Consider the following 18,862-nt stretch of genomic DNA (forward strand, 5'->3'; position numbering starts at 1 on the left):
TAATTACTGTATATAATTTTACTAACAAATAGTAATAATTTATTGAATTATTAGGTACCATTTTCCTTTTTATTGGGTTGCAAAAATTTCAATTATACTCAACTACTTCAAATTCCATATCCCCAGTGTAGTCTATGACTCTGTTCTGCTTTAAAAAAAACTTTTTGAAGAATAATTTTGCTTTTTAAATTTCATTTAGTTTAGTTTAGAGTTGTTGTTAAACTTGTCATCTACATTGATCTGTTTCTTCATCTAAACTTACAGAATGTCACACATTCATCGTTCTCATATTTGCTGTAGGAGGATTAAACAATGGACTAGTGATGTTTAGTTTCATTTTCTATAAAACTAGGAATTTAAAAGATTCTTTGAAAACTCAGTTTGCAATAGCAACTACAAAGTATTGCAAAGTAAAGGATTAAAATTATGCAATATACACAATCTAGCATGGTTATATGAAATTTTGCACACTTAAAAACTTTATGATCATCAACAAAACTTCACAGAAAGGCTCCTTCTACATCACAGAGAAAACAGTCATGAGGCAGAAATTTCTTCCCTCATATCTGCAAACTTATCATTATTCTGTCACCACAGAGGATGATTGATAGAGCTCTCCATTTATATCAAAAAATATCAAAGCTGAGCTTCCATTTAGGCTCTGATTCTGATCACCCTCCTGACTCCTAACTCCATCAAATCCCATTCTCTACTCTGGTTCCTTGCCCTCACTTAAATGCTTAAATTTCTCCTATTTTAAAAATAATAATCACACACATGGGTATGTCTTCCTCTTCAACTCTTTGTCTTTTAGCATTAGAGCTCTTCCTCACAGCTAAGTCATTTGGATAGGTTTATGGTACATTCATACTACTTCCCCCACTACTTCCAATTTATTTTCAACCCTTTTCAGTCTGACTTCTACCCTCACTATTTCATTCAGTGTTGCTCTTACCAGCATTACCAACGTAATAAATGCTGGATCTTACTTAAAGTTCAGAGAATACTTTTAGTCCTGACTTGCTTAACTGTGATTAGCGTTAGGCACAACTGACTTTTCTTTGATTTCATCTTTCTTGAAAACACATTTATGATCCTTCTCTGTTTCTTGGTTTTTGTCACTGATTTCTTGGCCACTAGCTAAAGTTACTGCTTCCACGGTTTGTTCTGAGGCCAGATTCCCTTCTTTATATATTCTCCCTGGACATTCTCACTACTTGAATTACTTTCTTTAATAGATCATGGTTTAGTAGTTACAGCTTTCCTGTGCTGTAGACCCATAATTCCAGTTATCTACTTAGTGTCACCTGCGGGATGCTCCATGTACTGCCAAAATCTAGTGTATTAGTCCATTCTTGCATTGCTATAAAGAACTACCTGAGACTGGGTAATTTTTCTTTTTTTTTGAAAGAGAGTCTTGCTCTGTCGCCATGCTGGAGTGCAGTGGCGTGATCAAGGCTCACTGCAACCTCCGCCTCCTGGGTTCAAGTGATTCTTCTGCCTCAGCCTTCCGAGTAGCTGGGACTATAGGCGTGTGCCACTGCACCCGGCTAATATTTGTATTTTTAGTAGAGACGGCGTTTCACCATGTCGGCTAGGCTGGTTTCAAACTCCTGACCTTGTGATCCGCCCACGTTGGCCTCCCAAGGTGCTGGGATCACAGGCATGAGCCACCACGCCTGGCCAAGACTGGGTAATTTTTAAAGAAAAGAGGCTTAATAGACTCACAGTCCCACAGGCTGTACAGGAAGCATGGCTGGGGAAACCTTAGGAAACTTCCAATCATGATGGAAGGTGAAGGGGAAACAGACACATCTTACTTGGATGGAGAAAGAGGAAGAGAGTGAATGGGGAGGTGCGGCACAGTTTTAAACAACCAGATCTCTTGAGAACTCACTTACTGACATGAAAACAGCAAGGGGGATATGTGCCCCCATGATCCAATCATCTCCCACCAGGCCCCTTGTATTAGTCCAGTCTCACACTGCTGTAAGGATATACCCAAGACAGGATAATTTATAAAGGAAAGAAATCTAATTGACTCACAGCTTTGCAGGGCTGGGGAGGCCTCAGGAAACAGAATCATGGTAGAAGGGGAGGCAAACACATCCGTCTTCACATGGCAGCAGCAAGGAGAGGTGCAGAGGGAAGGCGGGGAAAGCACCTAATAAAACAATTAGATCTCATGAGAACTCACCATCATGAGAACAGCATGGAGATAACCACTGCTATGATTCAATTACCCTCCGCTGGGTCCCTTCCACAATGTGTGGAGGTTATGGGAACTACAATTCAAGGTGAGATTTGGGTGGGGACACAGCTAAACCATATCATCCCTCCTCCAAGAGATTTGAGTGAGGACACAAATCCAAACCATATTATTCCGCCCCTGGCTCCTCCCAAATCTGATGTCCTTCTCACACTGCAAAATATAGTCATCCCTTCTCAACAAGTCCCCCAAGTCTTAATGCATTTCAGCATTAACTCAAAAGTCCACAGTCCATAGTCTCATCTGAGACAAGGCAAGTCTTGTCCAACTATGAGCCTGCAAAATCAAAAAGTTAGTTACTTCAAAGATACAACAGAGGTACAGACTTTCAGTAAATACACCCATCCAAAGAGGGAGAATTTGGCCAAAACAAAGGGGCTACAGGCCCCATGCAAGTCTGAAACCCAGCAGGGCAAATCTTAAAGCCCCAGAAAAATCTCCTTTGACTCCATGTCTCACATTCAGACCACACTGATACAAGAGGTGAGCTCCTAAGGCCTTGAGCATCTCCATCCCTGTATCTCTGCAGGGTACAGCCTTCTTGGCTGCTTTCACAGACTGGCATAGGGTGCCTACAGCTTTTCCAGGTGCATCGTGCAAGCTGTCAGTGGATTTGCCATTCTGGGGTCTCACAGCTCCACTCATCAGTGTCCCAGGGAACTCTGGGAGCTCCAACCCCACATTTCCCCTCCACACTGCCCTAGTAGAGGTTCTCCATGAGGCAGCAGACTTCTGCCTGGACATCCAGGCATTTCTATACATCCTCTGAAATCTAGGCAGAAGCTCCCAAGCCTCAGCTCTTGCCCTCTGTGCACTCACAGGCTTAATACCATGTGGAAGCCGCCAAGGCTTACAGCTTGCACCCTCTCTGGAGCAGTGGCCTGAGTTGTATCTGGGGTCCTTTTAGCCATGGCTGGAGCTGGAACAGGTGGGACACAAGGAGCGGTGTCCCAAGGTTGGGCAGGGCAGCAGGGCCCTGGGCCTGGCTGCAAAACTGTTCTTCCCTCTTAGGCATCCAGGCCTGTGATGGGAGGGGCTACCGCAGAGGCTTCTGAAATGCCTTCGAGGCATGTTCGCCATTGTGTTGGGTATGAACATTCAGCTTCTCTTTACTAACGCAGATTTCTGCAGCCATCTTGAATTTCTCCGCAGAAAATGGGTTTTTCTTTTCTACCACATGGCTGGGCTGCAAATTTTCCAAACTTTTTATGCTCTGCGTCCCTTTTAAATATACGTTCCAATCTTAGATCATCTTTTCGCCCACAAATATAAGCCTAGGCTGCCAGAAGCAGCCAGGTGAAGTCTTGAGCATTTTGCTGCTTAGAAATTTCTCCCACTAGATACTGTAAATCACCTCTCTCAAGTTCTAAGTTCCATGTGTCCCTAGAGCAGGGGCACAATGCTGCCAGTCTCTCTGCTAAAGCATAGCAAGAGTGACCTTTGCCTCAGTTCCCAATAAGTTCCTCATCTCCATCTGAGACCTTCTCAGCCTGGACTTCACTGTGCATATCACTATGAGCATTTTGGTCACAACAATTTAGTCTCTAGGAAGTTCCAAACTTTCCCTCATCTCCCTATCTTCTTGTGACCCCTCCAAACTGTGCCAACCTCTGCCCATTGCCAAGTTCCATCACTGCTTCCACATTTTTAGGTATCTTTATAACAATGTCCCACTCCCAGTACCAGTTTTCGGTATTAGTCTGCTCTCACAGACTATATAAAAATAATGAGACTGGGTAATTTATGAAGAAAATAGATTTAATTGGCACAAGGTTCTGCGCACTGTACAGGAAGCTTGGCTGGGGAGGCCTCAGGAAACTTTCAGTCATGGTGGGAGACGAAGGGGAAGCAGGCGTGTCTTACACGGCTGGAGGAGGAAGAGAGTGAAGGGGGCAGTGCCACATACTTTTAACCAACCAGATCTTGTGAGATCTCACTTTCACAAGATCATCAAGGGGGAAATCTGCCTCCATGATCTAATCGCATCCCACCAGGCTCCTCCTCCAATACTGGGATTACACTTTGATGTTAGATTTAGGTGGGGACGCAAATCCAAAACCCAGATCCAAACTAGATCACCTAGTATGTCCAGACTGGAATCATTTTCCTCTAAAACTTGCCCTCTTTTTTTAATTTCCTGCCTAGGTTAAAGTTTCCATCAGCTACCAAACTTGAGATTTATCCTAAAATCCTTCGTCTTTCTCATCCCTTATAGCTTAATCAAATGTCCAGGTTCTGCTGTCTCTGAATCTCAAACATTTATGGTCAAGATCTTAAACTCTTATCTGCCTCTGTCCTGGCTACTCTCTAGCTTTTTGTATATAAGTTTAATTTTCATAAAGTACAACAATTGTATAAAACTTCCTTCAGTGACTTCCTGTTTGCTCAGATGGAGTTAGTCTTCTTGGAATAATGTAGGAGACCCTTCATAATCCAGTCCTTGCATAATTTTCTGTAACATTCCCATAAAATCACACAGTTGTTTTTTATCTCCCTGAAAGCTTCATGCTGTTTCATGCATCCATGACTAAGAATACTTCTTTCCTTGTTTTCTGCTCAGTGAATTCCTACTTACTCTTCAATACTCAGGGATACTTACTTTAGGAAGCCTTTTTGGACTTCTAAGGCAAGTTAGTCACTTGCTCCTCCCTACTCTTATAAAACATTTTAAATAGCTTTATAATAGTACTTATTACATCTGTGCAAATGGAAGCATCTTCATAGTAGAGACCATATCTTACATTTTCCCCAGCACACATTATCTAATACCTGAATACAGTATATGTATGATACCATCTTCATCATTAAAGTGGCTTATGTTGTTTTTTAGTTTCATATTTAAAAAATAATTATCACTTCCCTTCAGTCCATTGGAGAATTACTTTAACCGAGTTGAATTTTAATGTCATGTTATAGCTTTTATTCAGAGCATCTTTTTTTTTTTTTTTAAAAAGCCTTGTGATACCTACTTCTATATTGTTATTAAGCTTTCTTCAAGGACATCAAGTATAGTAGAGCGCAGTGTCTGGTAACTTGTTATTGGTATTTGAGACTGCAGTGGGAGTCCCCCATCCCACCTGCAGTACACAGAATTTCATGGAAATGAAGGAAATGGACCAGAGTTAAGTTAAGTTGCTTTAAAAATTTAAATGGTTATATTATCCAAACAGACCACAGTGAGATTAAGAAAATAATTTGAATTGTGTTTCTCTACACCCAGAGGTCAGTAGAGTTTTTTTGTTTTTTTAAGCCCTCCATCTAGTTTTTAAGAATGTAGATGGAGGTTTTAAAAAAAAATCAGAATTAAATATTACTTTAGGTACTATAATATAATGAAAAGCATTAATTTTTAAATGTTTCTTTAGCTGGGCATAGTGATGCACACCTGTAGTCTTAGCTACTTGGGAGGCTGGGGTGTGAAGATCATTTAAGCCCAGGAGTTTGAGGTTATAGTGAGCTATGATGGTACCACTGCACTCCAGCCTAGGTGCTTGAGTGAGACCTTGTCAAAAAAATATCATCCTGTATTTGAGAAACATTACACTTTTATTCTTGAAACTTGTTTGATGCTAAACAGCAAAGGGGTTTTAGTGTACTATTGTCCTTACATTTTGCTTTATTATTTTGCAGAATCCATGCTATCCTTAAGAGGGTTTGTCATTGAGTATTATTCGGGTATTTTGATGTTTCGATGTAACATTGATATAAATATCCCTAAAATTCTTACAAATCAATACAAAAAACTTGCATTCTCCATTGTGTAGGACTAAGTATTTTAGTGTACTATAAATACATGTGCCAAATGATGATGTTACAGTAGTAATCAATAAAACAAATGATGAGTTAAATTTATGTTTGGGTTCATTAGATGTGAAGACATGGTAGATGTGCGAAGGTTAAAGATGCTTCAGATGGTGCAGTTGTTTAAATGTGAAGAAGATGCTGCCCAGGTAAGGACCAGTCAGCTACATTATGTAGTTAACTTTTCTTAGAAGATTGATTTCATCTAACTACAAACAAAAGTGTACTTTTCATGGTCCTAAAAAAGTAAATTCTGGAAGTCAGGTTCTAGTTTATCTTGTTGAAGAATACACTTTGGTATTCCCAGCTAGTTTATTGATCTCATTTAACTTAATCTTCTCAGTGAAATCCTCTATTGAGCTAGAGATTGGGATTGTTTGTTATTTATTATTGTTGATTAGGTTGTCAGTTACATCCAGGATAAAACCTGGTGGAGCACACTGCATTTTGCTCTCTTGCATCTGCAAGAGAAATTTCAATACCAGATAAACAATTTGATATATTTTGTCATTATCATCAGAGAACATCATTTCAGTTCGATTTAGATAAAATTTTTGATTTTATATAGGAACACAAATCTGTAATGCAGTCCTGATGGATCTATATACAGAAATACATGATCTTTTATTATGTGATATTAATTTTAGAAGAATGCTTTTCTTCAGTATGTCTTGCCTTCAGATTTAAAGAATTTTGAGGAGTAGGAGAGGTCATTAATTCATGTAGCTTATCATTGAATGACATAAGCTTTTAAGACTTTAGGTTATAATTAACAGATTCATTAATCACATGATAGTAATCTCTGTATAAATGACATTTTGATACAATAAGTAAAGAGTTCTGAATCCAGCTTCATTGTTATGTCTTTTTGTTTAGGCAGTAGAATGGCTAAGTGAACTTCTGGATGCTCTGCTTAAGACTCACATCAGATTGGGCGATGATGCTCAAGAAACGAAAGTTTTGCTGGAAAAGCATAGAAAATTTGTTGATGTTGCACAGGTGCAAAACTGGTTATCTTCCTTTTCCACAAGCTCAGTGTTTGAATAGCTTTCTGCATGATTATAAATGTAACTTTACCCTCCAAGTACAAGAAGGCTAGTTTTGTTATTCCAGAAGTGTCACAGAATTAAGAAAATGTCAGCTGGTGCATCAAAACTAGCCTGCATAAACTTGAGAGGGTTTATGTTTCCCTTAATACATGTTCTGCATGGTCCCTCTGATTTATGCTATATATTATGGCATTTTTAAGGCAATCCAACTGTTCATTCATAGAAGTTAATATGAAATGGATGTTAATATCAGTAAATAAGAAACCTCACTTTCTGCATCTCACTAGTGTTAGCATAATAATACAGAACATTTTTGTGGTGAAAAGTATCTTTTTTTTTTTATTTTATTTATTTTTTAAGACAGAGTCTTCCTCTGTTGCCCAGGCTGGAGTGCAATGATGCAATCCCAGCTCACTGCAACCTCTGCCTCCCAGGTTCAGGCGATTCTCATGCCTCAGCCACCTGAGTAGCTGGGATTACAGGCACTGGCCACCACACCTGGCTAGTTTTGTATTTTTAGTAGAGATGGGGTTTCACCATGTTGGCCAGGCTGGTCTTGAACTCCTGACCTCAAGCAATCCACTCAGCCTCCCAAAGTGCTGGGATTACAGGCGTGAGCCACCACGCCAAGCCAAAAAATATCTTATTTTCCCTAATGAGTTCACATTTTAACAGAGTAGTTTCCTATATGGAATATAGAGTGCCTAATTTCACCTACTTTTGAAAGTAGTTTTGATTAGTTCATAAGCAGACATTCTTTCTGGCCAGTGAAATTTAAGCAGACTGCAATGGGGGAAACAGAATAAAGTGGGGAAGCCTAACAGAAAAAGACTTTTTTTCTAATTAAAAATTTTAAAACAAATTTTTTTTTTTTTTTTTTTTTGAGACAAGGCCTTGCTCTGTCAATTAGGATACGATGTTTTAGCACAATCATAGCTCACTGCATCCTCAAACTCCTGGGCTCAAGTGATCCTCCTGCCTCAGCCTCCAAGGTAGCTAGGACTACTGGCAAGTGTGGCCAAACTCAACTAATTTTTTTCATTTTTTTTAGAGACAGGATCTTGCTATGTTGGCCAGGCTGGTCTTGAACTCCTAGCTTCAAGCGATCCACCCACCTCAGTCTCCCAAAGTGCTGGGATTACAGGCATGAACCACTGTGCCTGGCCATGAAAATTCTTATAAACTAACCAAAAATATTGCTTCCCCTTTATTACTTATACACACAGATGATCTATAGTAATAAGTGCCACTAGATTTATTCAGTATTGATTTCTAGTAGTGTCACTTAATTGTAACAACAATCTTCCTGCACACTTTCTCCATCCTTCTCTTAAGAATTCTTTTATTATAATTTTATGTTTCCTTTTCTTTTTTAGAGCACTTATGACTATGGCAGGCAGTTGCTACAGGCCACAGTTGTGTTATGCCAATCTTTGCGCTGCACTTCTCGGTCATCTGGGGATACACTTCCTCGATTGAACAGAGTATGGAAACAATTTACAATAGCATCTGAAGAGAGAGTACATAGATTGGAAATGGCTATTGCATTTCACTCAAATGCTGAAAAGGTTTGCTTGTGTTTTTGAAATGTTATTCTCAGTGGTATTTATTATATGTGTTTAAAATATGTTAATTTTAGTAATGTAACTATATGACTAATCTATTTTTCAATATTTATATTAGTTCCGTTGTTACAGTTTGTTTAGGTATAATATATTGCCTTAGAGAGTTCAAATTAAATTTCCTTAATCCTTACCAGTGCTGGAGAGCCGTGATTGGAGAAATCTAGAACCACCTGGTAGTCTTCTCTTTATACTTCTCTCCTCACCAAGCCTGGTGTCCAGAATATGCCCTCTTTTCTTTAGAGTATCATGAGTTCAATCTCTTTCATTATGCCTGGAAGGGAAACTTTTTGCTTTGGCAACTGCTATTAATTGTCACACATTTTTTAAAAGGCACTTTGTGATTTTATAAAGTAGGGACATCAAAAAAATAAGGACAAAAGTAAAATGCTTTTTTATATGTGTTCTTTAAAGATTCATTCTAGAATTTATGATTCAATGAATTAAGGTCATTAATTTCAGAAACAAAAATAAAATATGCAGGGTTATTTGGACACATTTTCAATAGAACTTTTTTCTTACTCTTCATAGTAAGAATTTATTGTACCCAAGCCTTACATATCCATTCTGAAAAGGAACTTTATTATGTAGTTAATTTTGTTTTGATCTCTTACAATAAAAGTTTATATGTAGGGAATGTTCAATACACTTTGAGATATTAGCAAACCTAACTTGATCCATAGAACAGATGTTGCAAGGAACCTCAGGAATTAAACAGTTTCTGTCTATGAAGTACATCTGTTGGGAAGGGTCCGTAGTTACCTCATTCTCAGCTGGTCATTGAACTCCATAGATCAGTGTTTGATTAACATGGGCCTAATGATGATAAGTGGAAGTATACAAAATGGTGTAACTTGTTTATCTACTGATTGTTTCAATGAGAATTTTTCATTATTATGAAGCATATACTATTAACATAGAAAACATACAGACCACAAGTATTCTGTGCAGTGAGATTTCATAAAGTGAACACACCTGTGTAATCAGTGTACTGTTCAAAAAAAAAAGCAGAACATTACTAGCACCTAGAAGCTCCCCCCACCTTCTGTAGTCACAGTACTGCTCCCCCAATTACCTCACTGTCAAAGGGTGACCATTGGCCCAATGTCTAGCACCACTGATAACTTTTTTTTTTTTTTTTTTTTTTGAGACAGAGTCTCACTCTGTCGCCCAGGCTGGAGTGCAGTGGCTCGATCTCGGCTCACTGCAAGCTCCGCCTCCCGGAGCTTGTTGTACAAACCTAAGTAAAGCCCTTTGTTATCAGATACTACTTTCCTCTTGACTGTATTCTATTTTATACCATTAAGCATAAATATAAATAACCGCAACTATAAGCAAATTGTATAGTAAAATGATTAGAAAAATATCTAACTTAAATCTTGAGTTTTAAAATACAAAAATGTCTGTTTATGAGTAATGCTGAAGTAAACATGATTAGATTACATAAAGTATAATGCAAAAAAAAGTTGTAAAAATGAATACTTCTTTTTCTTCTCTCAAATTTTGCAGTTCTTTCTTGTGGTTTAATTTAAATGGTAATGGTTAGGGTGAAGTGAAGAACAGTATCTCATCGAGGACTATAGAGATTCCCATATTTGACTTATAACCTAATCATTTTACGGCAGTTAACTCAAGCCAGCAGATCAGTTGTTAAATATTATCATCTAGCTAAGTTGTCACATCATTTATGTATTTGTACTCTTTGTTGTTTTTTATTTATATAATTTTTCATTTGTAATGTCTGTATGCTCTTTGAGAACACAGTCTATACCTCCTTCACCTTCCAGGCTGCTAAATAAACATAAACTGTTCAATAAATGGTTACTTAATAAATGAAAGAATACTTCTTAAGGACAGATTGAACTTACTTTCTAAATAGTAGTCTAGTATTTTCTTTCTTGGAAATCACCATATTGTTAGTAGGAATTATGTATTTCATTTTGTTGATTTCTTGAATTTTGCCAATAATAGATCAATCTTATATAGTGGTATACCTGAAGATGCTAAGAACAAGAAAATGCCTTTAATCTACCAAATTTGTATGAGCTTGATTCCATTTCTGTGTCTTTCTTTTCTCTCTTTTTTTTTGGGGGGGGGGGGGTGCGGTGGGGGGGTGATCCTCTGAAACTGCAGACCTGTGTCTCTTGATTGATGTTGCTCTTTTATTTGCTGCAGATTTTGCAGGACTGTCCAGAAGAGCCTGAAGCTATTAATGATGAGGAGCAATTTGATGAAATTGAAGCAGTTGGGAAATCACTTTTGGATAGATTAACTGTTCCTGTAGTTTATCCTGATGGGTATGGGGCATGTTCTTATAATTTTATTTTTTATTGGTGTGGTCTTAAAGTGAAATCATTAAAAGAGGAAATCTATTCTTTAAAAAGCCAAGTAAATTAGGTTTGGTCCACATCTTTAACTCCTACGATAAATTAGTTTAAAATGAAAAGAAATCCACACCTCTTAGCCATAGTAATGGTACTTGCCAACAGCAGATGTGTTCTTCTTGACAGCTTGTTGTAGAATGATCATTGACTAGATTAAGACACTGGGTTCTAGCCTTGGCTATGATGGTAGGGAATAGTGTGACTTGGGGCTTCATTCAGGAAAAGGAAGAGGGGACAAGGGACTAATGTTTAGTGAGTTCATAATATATGCCAAGTACCAAGTGAAACATTTCACCTTCATTACTTTTGACCAAAGAGGACCAAACCAGTATGATTATTCTTGATTAACAAATGAAGAAACTGAGGCCCAGAGAAATTAAGTAAGGCTCTCAGGATTTCACAGCTTCTAAGTGTTCTAAGTGTAAAGATACAGTCTCAGGTACGTCTGTGTGGCTCCAAACCCATTCTCTTTGTACTGTGTTGTATGGCGTTCTAATTTCTTTATGTGTGAAGGGATGGGGTCCTGATTATCTTACACCTTTCCATTTCAAATAGTGATAAAAATATGAAATAATCTGGTGCAAAATAAATGGATCAGGAAAAGAATCAGGAGGAGCTTCGGCCGGGCGTGGTGGCTCATGCCTGTAATCCCAACACTTTGGGAGGCCAAGGCGGGTGGATCACGAGGTCAGGAGATCGAGACCATCCTGGCTAACACGGTGAAACCCCGTCTCTACTAAAAATACAAAAAATTAGCCGGGCGTGGTGGTGGGCGCCTGTAGTCCCAGCTACTCGGGAGGCTGAGGCAGGAGAATGGCATGAACCCGGGAGGCGGAGCTTGCAGTGAGCCGAGATCGCGCCACTGCGCTCCAGCCTGGGCGACAGAGCGAGACTCCGTCTCAAAAAAAAAAGAATCAGGAGGAGCTTCATCCCTGGTGATTTAATCCTGATTCTTAGTGAAAATAATTTAGAGATAATCCAGAGGATATTTAATTCAAATGATAGAGTAACCAAACCATTAAATAAAAATATAAGTATCTTTAACATTGTGGTATAGTGTGATGAGCCTGTGCACTCTGGAGGCAGAGGTCTCAGCTCTACCACTTATTCACTGTAACACCTTAGGCAAGCCACTTAACCTTTGTGCCTCAATTCCCTCATCTAAAAACTGCCATGTAACACTCATACCACCTCAGGTTACGGGGGTGTGGGAATTACCTGAGCTAAATAAACATAAAGTACTTAAAACAGATCTGACATATCATAAGCACTGCTGCTACTGTGCCATGATCTTCCAGTGACTATTTGGGATTGATATTGAAAAGATGGCATTTTATTCCCTTGAAAGAATATTATTCATAATCTATACTTACGTTATCTCAAGCCACACCTAAACTTGAACAATCAGAGGTAGCCTAAAGTCACCTAAAGTTGTATTACACATCTGCAATAAAAGAGAACAAAATTCAGCTAGTAGCAGAATTATAGGCGTGCTTCTGGTTGTTCCATTCCAGGATCCCTTACCCTCCCTGATTCCTACATTTCGCAGCCAGTTGTCACACTGTCAGTCTCCTGTTCTACCCATGTCAGCCTAGGAACACCTCTCCCTAGTATGCTTGCTTCAGCTTCTCATCTGTGTTTCACAGATAGTCCATGTGTCATTTCCTCATCCTTTTAAGATAAAAGAATGTTAGTACTGTATATTCAAAGTTCACACCCACCTTTAATATTTTGGAATTGCTATTTTATTCCACTTTATATTCATATTAAAACTTATGTATATCTCTTTTAGGTATTTTGCTAAATTAAGTATTTCCCAAAGTTGTGTATAATGTTTTCCATAATTATTAATATAATGGTAATCTGTTTATGCCATGTATAGTTTGTTTGACAGGTTAGACAGATTTGTCTTTTATACCTTCTCCTGGTAAAATAAAAAAGATTGATGGTCTTTCTGGATTCACTGCTCAAAGACCTAGGTTCAAATTCTAGTTTTTCCCTGTGTGATCTTGCTTACACCATTTAACTTGCTAGGCTCCACTTTTCTGATCTAAAAAATAAAGAGATTAACCTGATAATTTCCAAGAAATCTTCCAGCTCTAAAAATATTCTGTGACTCTGAATACAGTATCTTTGAGAGTAGAATAAAATTAATAATTTTATCTGTTAATGTACCAAACAATGTCGTAACATTAAAAAGAATATTTATTTTGCTTGCCAGCTGTATAGACAAGTGGTGTCCCCAGCCAGTAGCACTCAAGTACCTATATAAATTTTATGTTTGTGTATGCTTCTGGACCCACATATTTCCAGTGTTTCATTGTTCAGTTTGTTGCTATTATCATAACTACACATGATATAACCTTTACACCACCAATATATTTTTCTCATTTCTTAATGTATTTTATGCCATTTTAAAAAATGTTTTTCCTGCTGAATTTCCTGCTCAGAGATAAAGAGTATGATCACCGATGAACTGATACTTACACATAGGCTATCTCATGTAGATTTTTTATGGTAAATTTTTGCTTCTATTTGTATTCACTGCAGTTAATAGATTTGTATTAATCTGAGGTTTTTCTGTGCGTTTTGATTTTTAGAACTGAACAATATTTTGGGAGTCCAAGTGACATGGCTTCTACTGCAGAACACATCAGAGACAGGATGAAACTAGTTAATCTCAAAAGGCAGCAGCTGAGACATCCTGAAATGGTGACCACAGAGAGCTAATGGCTACCAGCTACCTACAGATTTGCAGTTCATAATCCCGCATGTTGTCAACATACTACAGCATTAGCCACCACACATTAAAATGCATTTCACAGCCAAAATAAGTCTCATTTCTTTTCATGACACATTTCTCTTTACATGTTAACACCTTGCTACTACCAAGGCATAATTACTTAACATGCTTCGAGGCTATAGATTCCAAGTATCTTAAAAGAAGGAACTATAAACATTGCACTGAAAACTTGCTTTAAAGCTTTACCTGACCTGTCAGTTTATAGATAAACAACTGATAATAAGCTTTGAATGGTGCTAATAAGAGTAGGAATTCTATTAAAAAAAAAAAAAGTTGCCCTTCCTCCACAGGTGATTTAGTAAATTTAGACAGTAGTTAAACTGTTATTAGTAGACAGTGGTGTCCTCAAAATTTTACTTTGTAATTCTTCAGAATTGATTATTTTTATTGTGTCAATACAGAGAAAGCCTTTCAAATCTTTGATATATCATAGTCATTAAAAGACCGTTTCCTATTTGTATTGATAATGTATTAAAAGTTGTTTGTGCTTAATAAAAGACTTCTTTAAACATCTTATTTAATTTAGTAGTTACATCCTATTTCCAAACATGAGTGCCTTATTTAAAAGGGCATTCTTAGGACTATGAGGATGGTTTAATATTTGTTTTTTCATGGTGGTTGCATGTATTTTAGACAGGAAATTCATATGTAAGCATGTGTATATAATAAATAAGCATGTTTTATCATAAAAAATTATTGTGACCAATTTAGATCTTTAAGAACTTATTAATAATGGAATACTATTTCTAATTTTTCTCTTCTTCAACTTGAAATATATTCTCAAAATTATTAACTACCCTGAAGATACTCTGTCTTTAGGGGAGGAGGGCTGAGGAAGAAGGCATACATAATTACTTCAGTGTAATCCTTTATATCAGAGTAATCTTTCTGGAACTAAAATAGCAATTGTTAATAAAATTTAGTTTCACATTATAGTCTAAAAGCAAAATAAATTCTGAAGTAGTCCAATACCAACTGTATGACTCCTTTAGAAATAAAATTTATCATGAAATGCTAGTGCTTTTAAGTTTGTATTAAGTTTAAATGGTAAAATGCATATAATTTAAATTTTGTGTATTTTTATTTCAGAAAATTTTTTAAAAGATTAAAAATTATTTTTTAGGCTTGTAGTCATTACAAAATTATAAACCAGTTGTATACTGGTTCCTTTTTGAGGTCTACAAACATGTTCATGTATCTTCCAATGCAAAAAAAAAAAAAAAAACCCTCCCTTTTAACCTGCTAGTTTTTCCAGCCTTCTTCACTGACAGACTTCTTGGAGAAATCCACATCCAGTGCCCCTACATCCTCATCACTCACTACTCAGCACCTTGCAGTCTGGTTTTACACAGCACTCTACTGAAACTGTTCTTTTGAAAGTCAGCAATGGCCTCCCAGTTAACCAAACTGAATGGTTTTTTCTCTGTCTGAATCCCTTACCCTTTTCTCTCTGCAACATTTACACCATTGAGCAACCTTTCCTAGACAGTGTCTCCTTCCTTGAAGATGCTATCCTCTGAAATAACTGTGAGTACAGTTGCATAACCCTAATTTAAGATGTGCCTGCTGAACATGTGCTCTCTCAGATCCTGTCAGAATGCTTTTGGCTCTTCTCTAGGTATCTCATCCTTATGGTTTTTATTTTATACCAATGTTCTGGATTACATACCTGGTCCAGAAATCTAGACTTGTACTGCTTTTTATTGCCTACTTGACATTTCAACCTTGATTAAAGATTTGCTATATTTATCACCTTTTCCTCCTGGAACAATTTAGGTTAACGGTGCAGCCTTTTTTCCTAGTCAAACATGCCAGGAAATTCAGGGCAAAGGTCATCTGCTCCCTCTTGTCTTATGTGGTCACTGCTTCTGAGAACATCCAGGAAGTTCTTTCTATACTTGATAATCTTCTCAGTCCTTTGGGGCTTTACTGCTATGAGTATGAACTTTTGTGATTATTTCAGTCTTCATGATGGTGCTAGTCACATTCTATAGTTGTTTATGTCTGTACCCACTAAGCTCTTTTGAGGGAAGGAATCTTGTCTTCTCCTATTCCCAGTCTTGCTCATGCATAACAGATACCCAGTTCTCCTAAATATGAATGCTGTATTATAGGCGTTAGTAATAATCCCTGTTATATTGCAGTCTGAAGTATGTTTTAAACATACTTACTTTTTTAAAGTTAGAACTGACAAGTGAATCTATTCTTAGATTCTTAGATACTAACTACTTTAGATATTTTAGATATTTAGTTACACTCAATAACTAAATATCAATACTCAACATCTGTTTCTTCTACTGAATTTCAGAGTAGTTACAATGTTTTTCTTAAGACTTTGCTAGAAAGGAACTGGTTTGTTAGTAATTCTACCATCAACTCATGGAGTTATAATTGCCAAATGTTAATTTTTATATACCTTAAGCTATCTTGCCTACAAAAAGTAAAATAAGGCAGGATTCATAAATGTTACTTGTAAATTGAGTGTTTCACATGAGGCCAAGTATGATTTTAACATAATGAATATCATTGCTCCTCGTCTGTAAATTTGCTGCTGCTTTCATATGTGTATCTGTACATAGAGTTACGAATGAAAATCCAGTAATGCCCTAAAACAACTTCTTTCCATAGGGTCATAGCTCACTTAAAGTGAACATGTGAAAAAAGTGACTGCAGTGTGTTCGAAACCACAAGTTGTTTCTATGTCATAAATTAACATCAGCTTGCAAATCTCCGAAAGAACCACTCATTTCTAATTGGTATATGTCACAACCTCCCACATTCGTTTAGCCCATCTCAGGGAATTATTGAAATACTGGCAGGGTTAGTTTTGTTTTGGTTTTTTGGGGTTTTTTTGTTTGAGGGTTTTTTTTCTTTTATCTTCTTATCATTTGTTTGCTCCTGTGTAAGCTTAATATATAATGGCAGTTTGGCATCTGTTCTTCGCACATGTCTAACCCAGCAGAGTGATGCAAAAATGATAACTTCATTTTAGGTCATATTGGCTTTGTTCCCAGTCCTCATTGTTGGTGACTTTGTTCAGTCCTGGTGACTCATTGGTGATGTTGATGAAACTGCTCAGCCTGCCAGCTGGGATATTGATGGCAGGTCTAGGCTTCATTGCTAGGTAGAAGATTGAATACTTCTCACTTTATAGAAATTTACATTGGCTATTGCTCCCATGTGTTAGCTAGTCTTAACATGTTTGTTTGTTATTTCATTATCTTATTAGCTGACATATGGAGTGGTATTATTAGTATCATACTCCTTAGTATGAGCATGACAATTAAGTTACCTTACTGACAGTGATGAGTAAACCATACTCTGATCTAAACCTATTGTTACCAATGATGTGATTATGAAGTTAGCTGAATCTATCTCACTATGTGGTCTACATTTGAAGAAATAGTTCAGAATTCTCTACGACGTTGTAAGTTACTTGCCAATAGAGATTGGACATTATTATGTACTCCTCCCCTTCTCACATCCTACCCAAAGTACACAAGGCCATATTAAAACACTGTTGCTACTAAAAACTAAACATACCGTGGTTGCTAATGTCCTTTACATCTTCAGCCTATAGGGAATGGTACAGGCAGAAACAGGCACCATTAAGTATATTATCATCAGTAGTGAGATCTGTATGATTAGGATATCTTTGCTTAAGCCCCTAAAGGAAAAATTCTCTAGCATTAAAAACATGACTGGAACATAACTAAGCAGTTAACCTAATTAGTAGACTTATTGTTAACTTTCAGTCCTAAAAATAAAAAGCTTCAGTTGGGAGTAGAAAATACACTATGCTGCTATATAGAGCAACAAATACCCTGATGAGATAAAATGAAGTAGAAACTTACCATTTGACATTATTTGACTTTAATACATGCTACTGAAAAGTCTAGGTTTAGCTAAGAAGCGTAAATAATGGCAATACTTGTAGAGGAAAGAACATACCAGCTAAAACAAGAACTGTGATGAACATAATGGAAAGTGTTTGGAGCTCGAATACTTGGCTTCAAAAATCTGGCTTTGCCATTTACTGTGACCTTGGTTACAAAAAAATCTGAGAATTTATCTGGGGCTGTAAAATAGAGAAGTCATATCAATTTCAAGAATAAAATATGATATAAAGAATTGTTGAAGCCAAAATATCCAGAAATAAACAGAATGGAAGGTATCATTGCTGTGATTATCTTTTCAGAACAGAAAATAGGGTATTCTTTATCCTTTCTGTTGTCTCACATGACAAGCATGGGATGGTGAGGAAATGGCACATTGCCTATGTTCGCCGCCCCGCCCCCCTTAGCTCCACCACCCCTTCACTGTCACCCCCAGTTCGCTAGTGTATCAGAATGCATCTTCAGAATTACACACTGAAGATACAAAAGGTCCGGTTGGTAAGCTCATCAGTAAATAACAAGGCTTTGAAATCTGACAAATTAGCTATTTTTGTAGGGAGATAATAGACCAGCAAGATGGAAGATAAGTGATGAGTATCATCTGTTTTGAGATTGACAGGGTGTGACATAACCCCATTAATAGACACAAGTAAAAGAAAATCATACTAGGAATGGGTATTAGTGAGCAAGCGCCAACCAGTAGAAACAACAACAGCATAAATCTGTTACTTATAAAGTATCCCAATAATGAGGTTAAAAAAACAGAACAAATCATGAAAAGACCACAATTAGTGCTGGTTATGCTTAGAGAGGAGCAGTCTCTTGGTCAACTCAGGCAGTGATGATGAACAGAAAATGGCCGACTGATACTGTAATAGAGGCATAGAACTAAGGACACTCCATGAGCTGGCATAAATACAGGGGAGTCTTTAAGACTGAAAAAAGTTCACGGGTATGACAATATGACTCAACATTACTGCAGAATTTTAAAATAAACATGAAAGCTTGAGAATAAACACTAGTCCCTCTACTTCAAGA

At 37.3% G+C, this 18,862-nt stretch overlaps 1 protein-coding gene across 5 annotated transcripts in view; it reads left to right on the top strand.

Moving 5' to 3' along the window:
- The window catches only part of SESTD1 (SEC14 and spectrin domain containing 1), a 151,453-nt gene extending 137,009 nt beyond the window's left edge, over positions 1-14,444 (top strand). For all 5 annotated transcript variants that reach the window (XM_058440648.1, XM_032755261.2, XM_058440654.1 and 2 more), the window contains 5 exons: positions 6,138-6,219; positions 6,947-7,069; positions 8,496-8,687; positions 10,917-11,038; positions 13,726-14,444. In XM_058440648.1, the coding sequence (XP_058296631.1) occupies positions 6,138-6,219; positions 6,947-7,069; positions 8,496-8,687; positions 10,917-11,038; positions 13,726-13,855 (649 nt within the window). In that variant the 3' untranslated portion in view covers positions 13,856-14,444. The remainder of the gene's footprint in view (positions 1-6,137; positions 6,220-6,946; positions 7,070-8,495; positions 8,688-10,916; positions 11,039-13,725) is intronic.
- Positions 14,445-18,862: the final 4,418 nt, after the last annotated feature.

The sequence above is a fragment of the Hylobates moloch genome, unplaced genomic scaffold (assembly GCF_009828535.3).
Source record: "Hylobates moloch isolate HMO894 unplaced genomic scaffold, HMol_V3 SCAFFOLD_1, whole genome shotgun sequence".
Lineage (NCBI taxonomy): Eukaryota > Metazoa > Chordata > Mammalia > Primates > Hylobatidae > Hylobates > Hylobates moloch.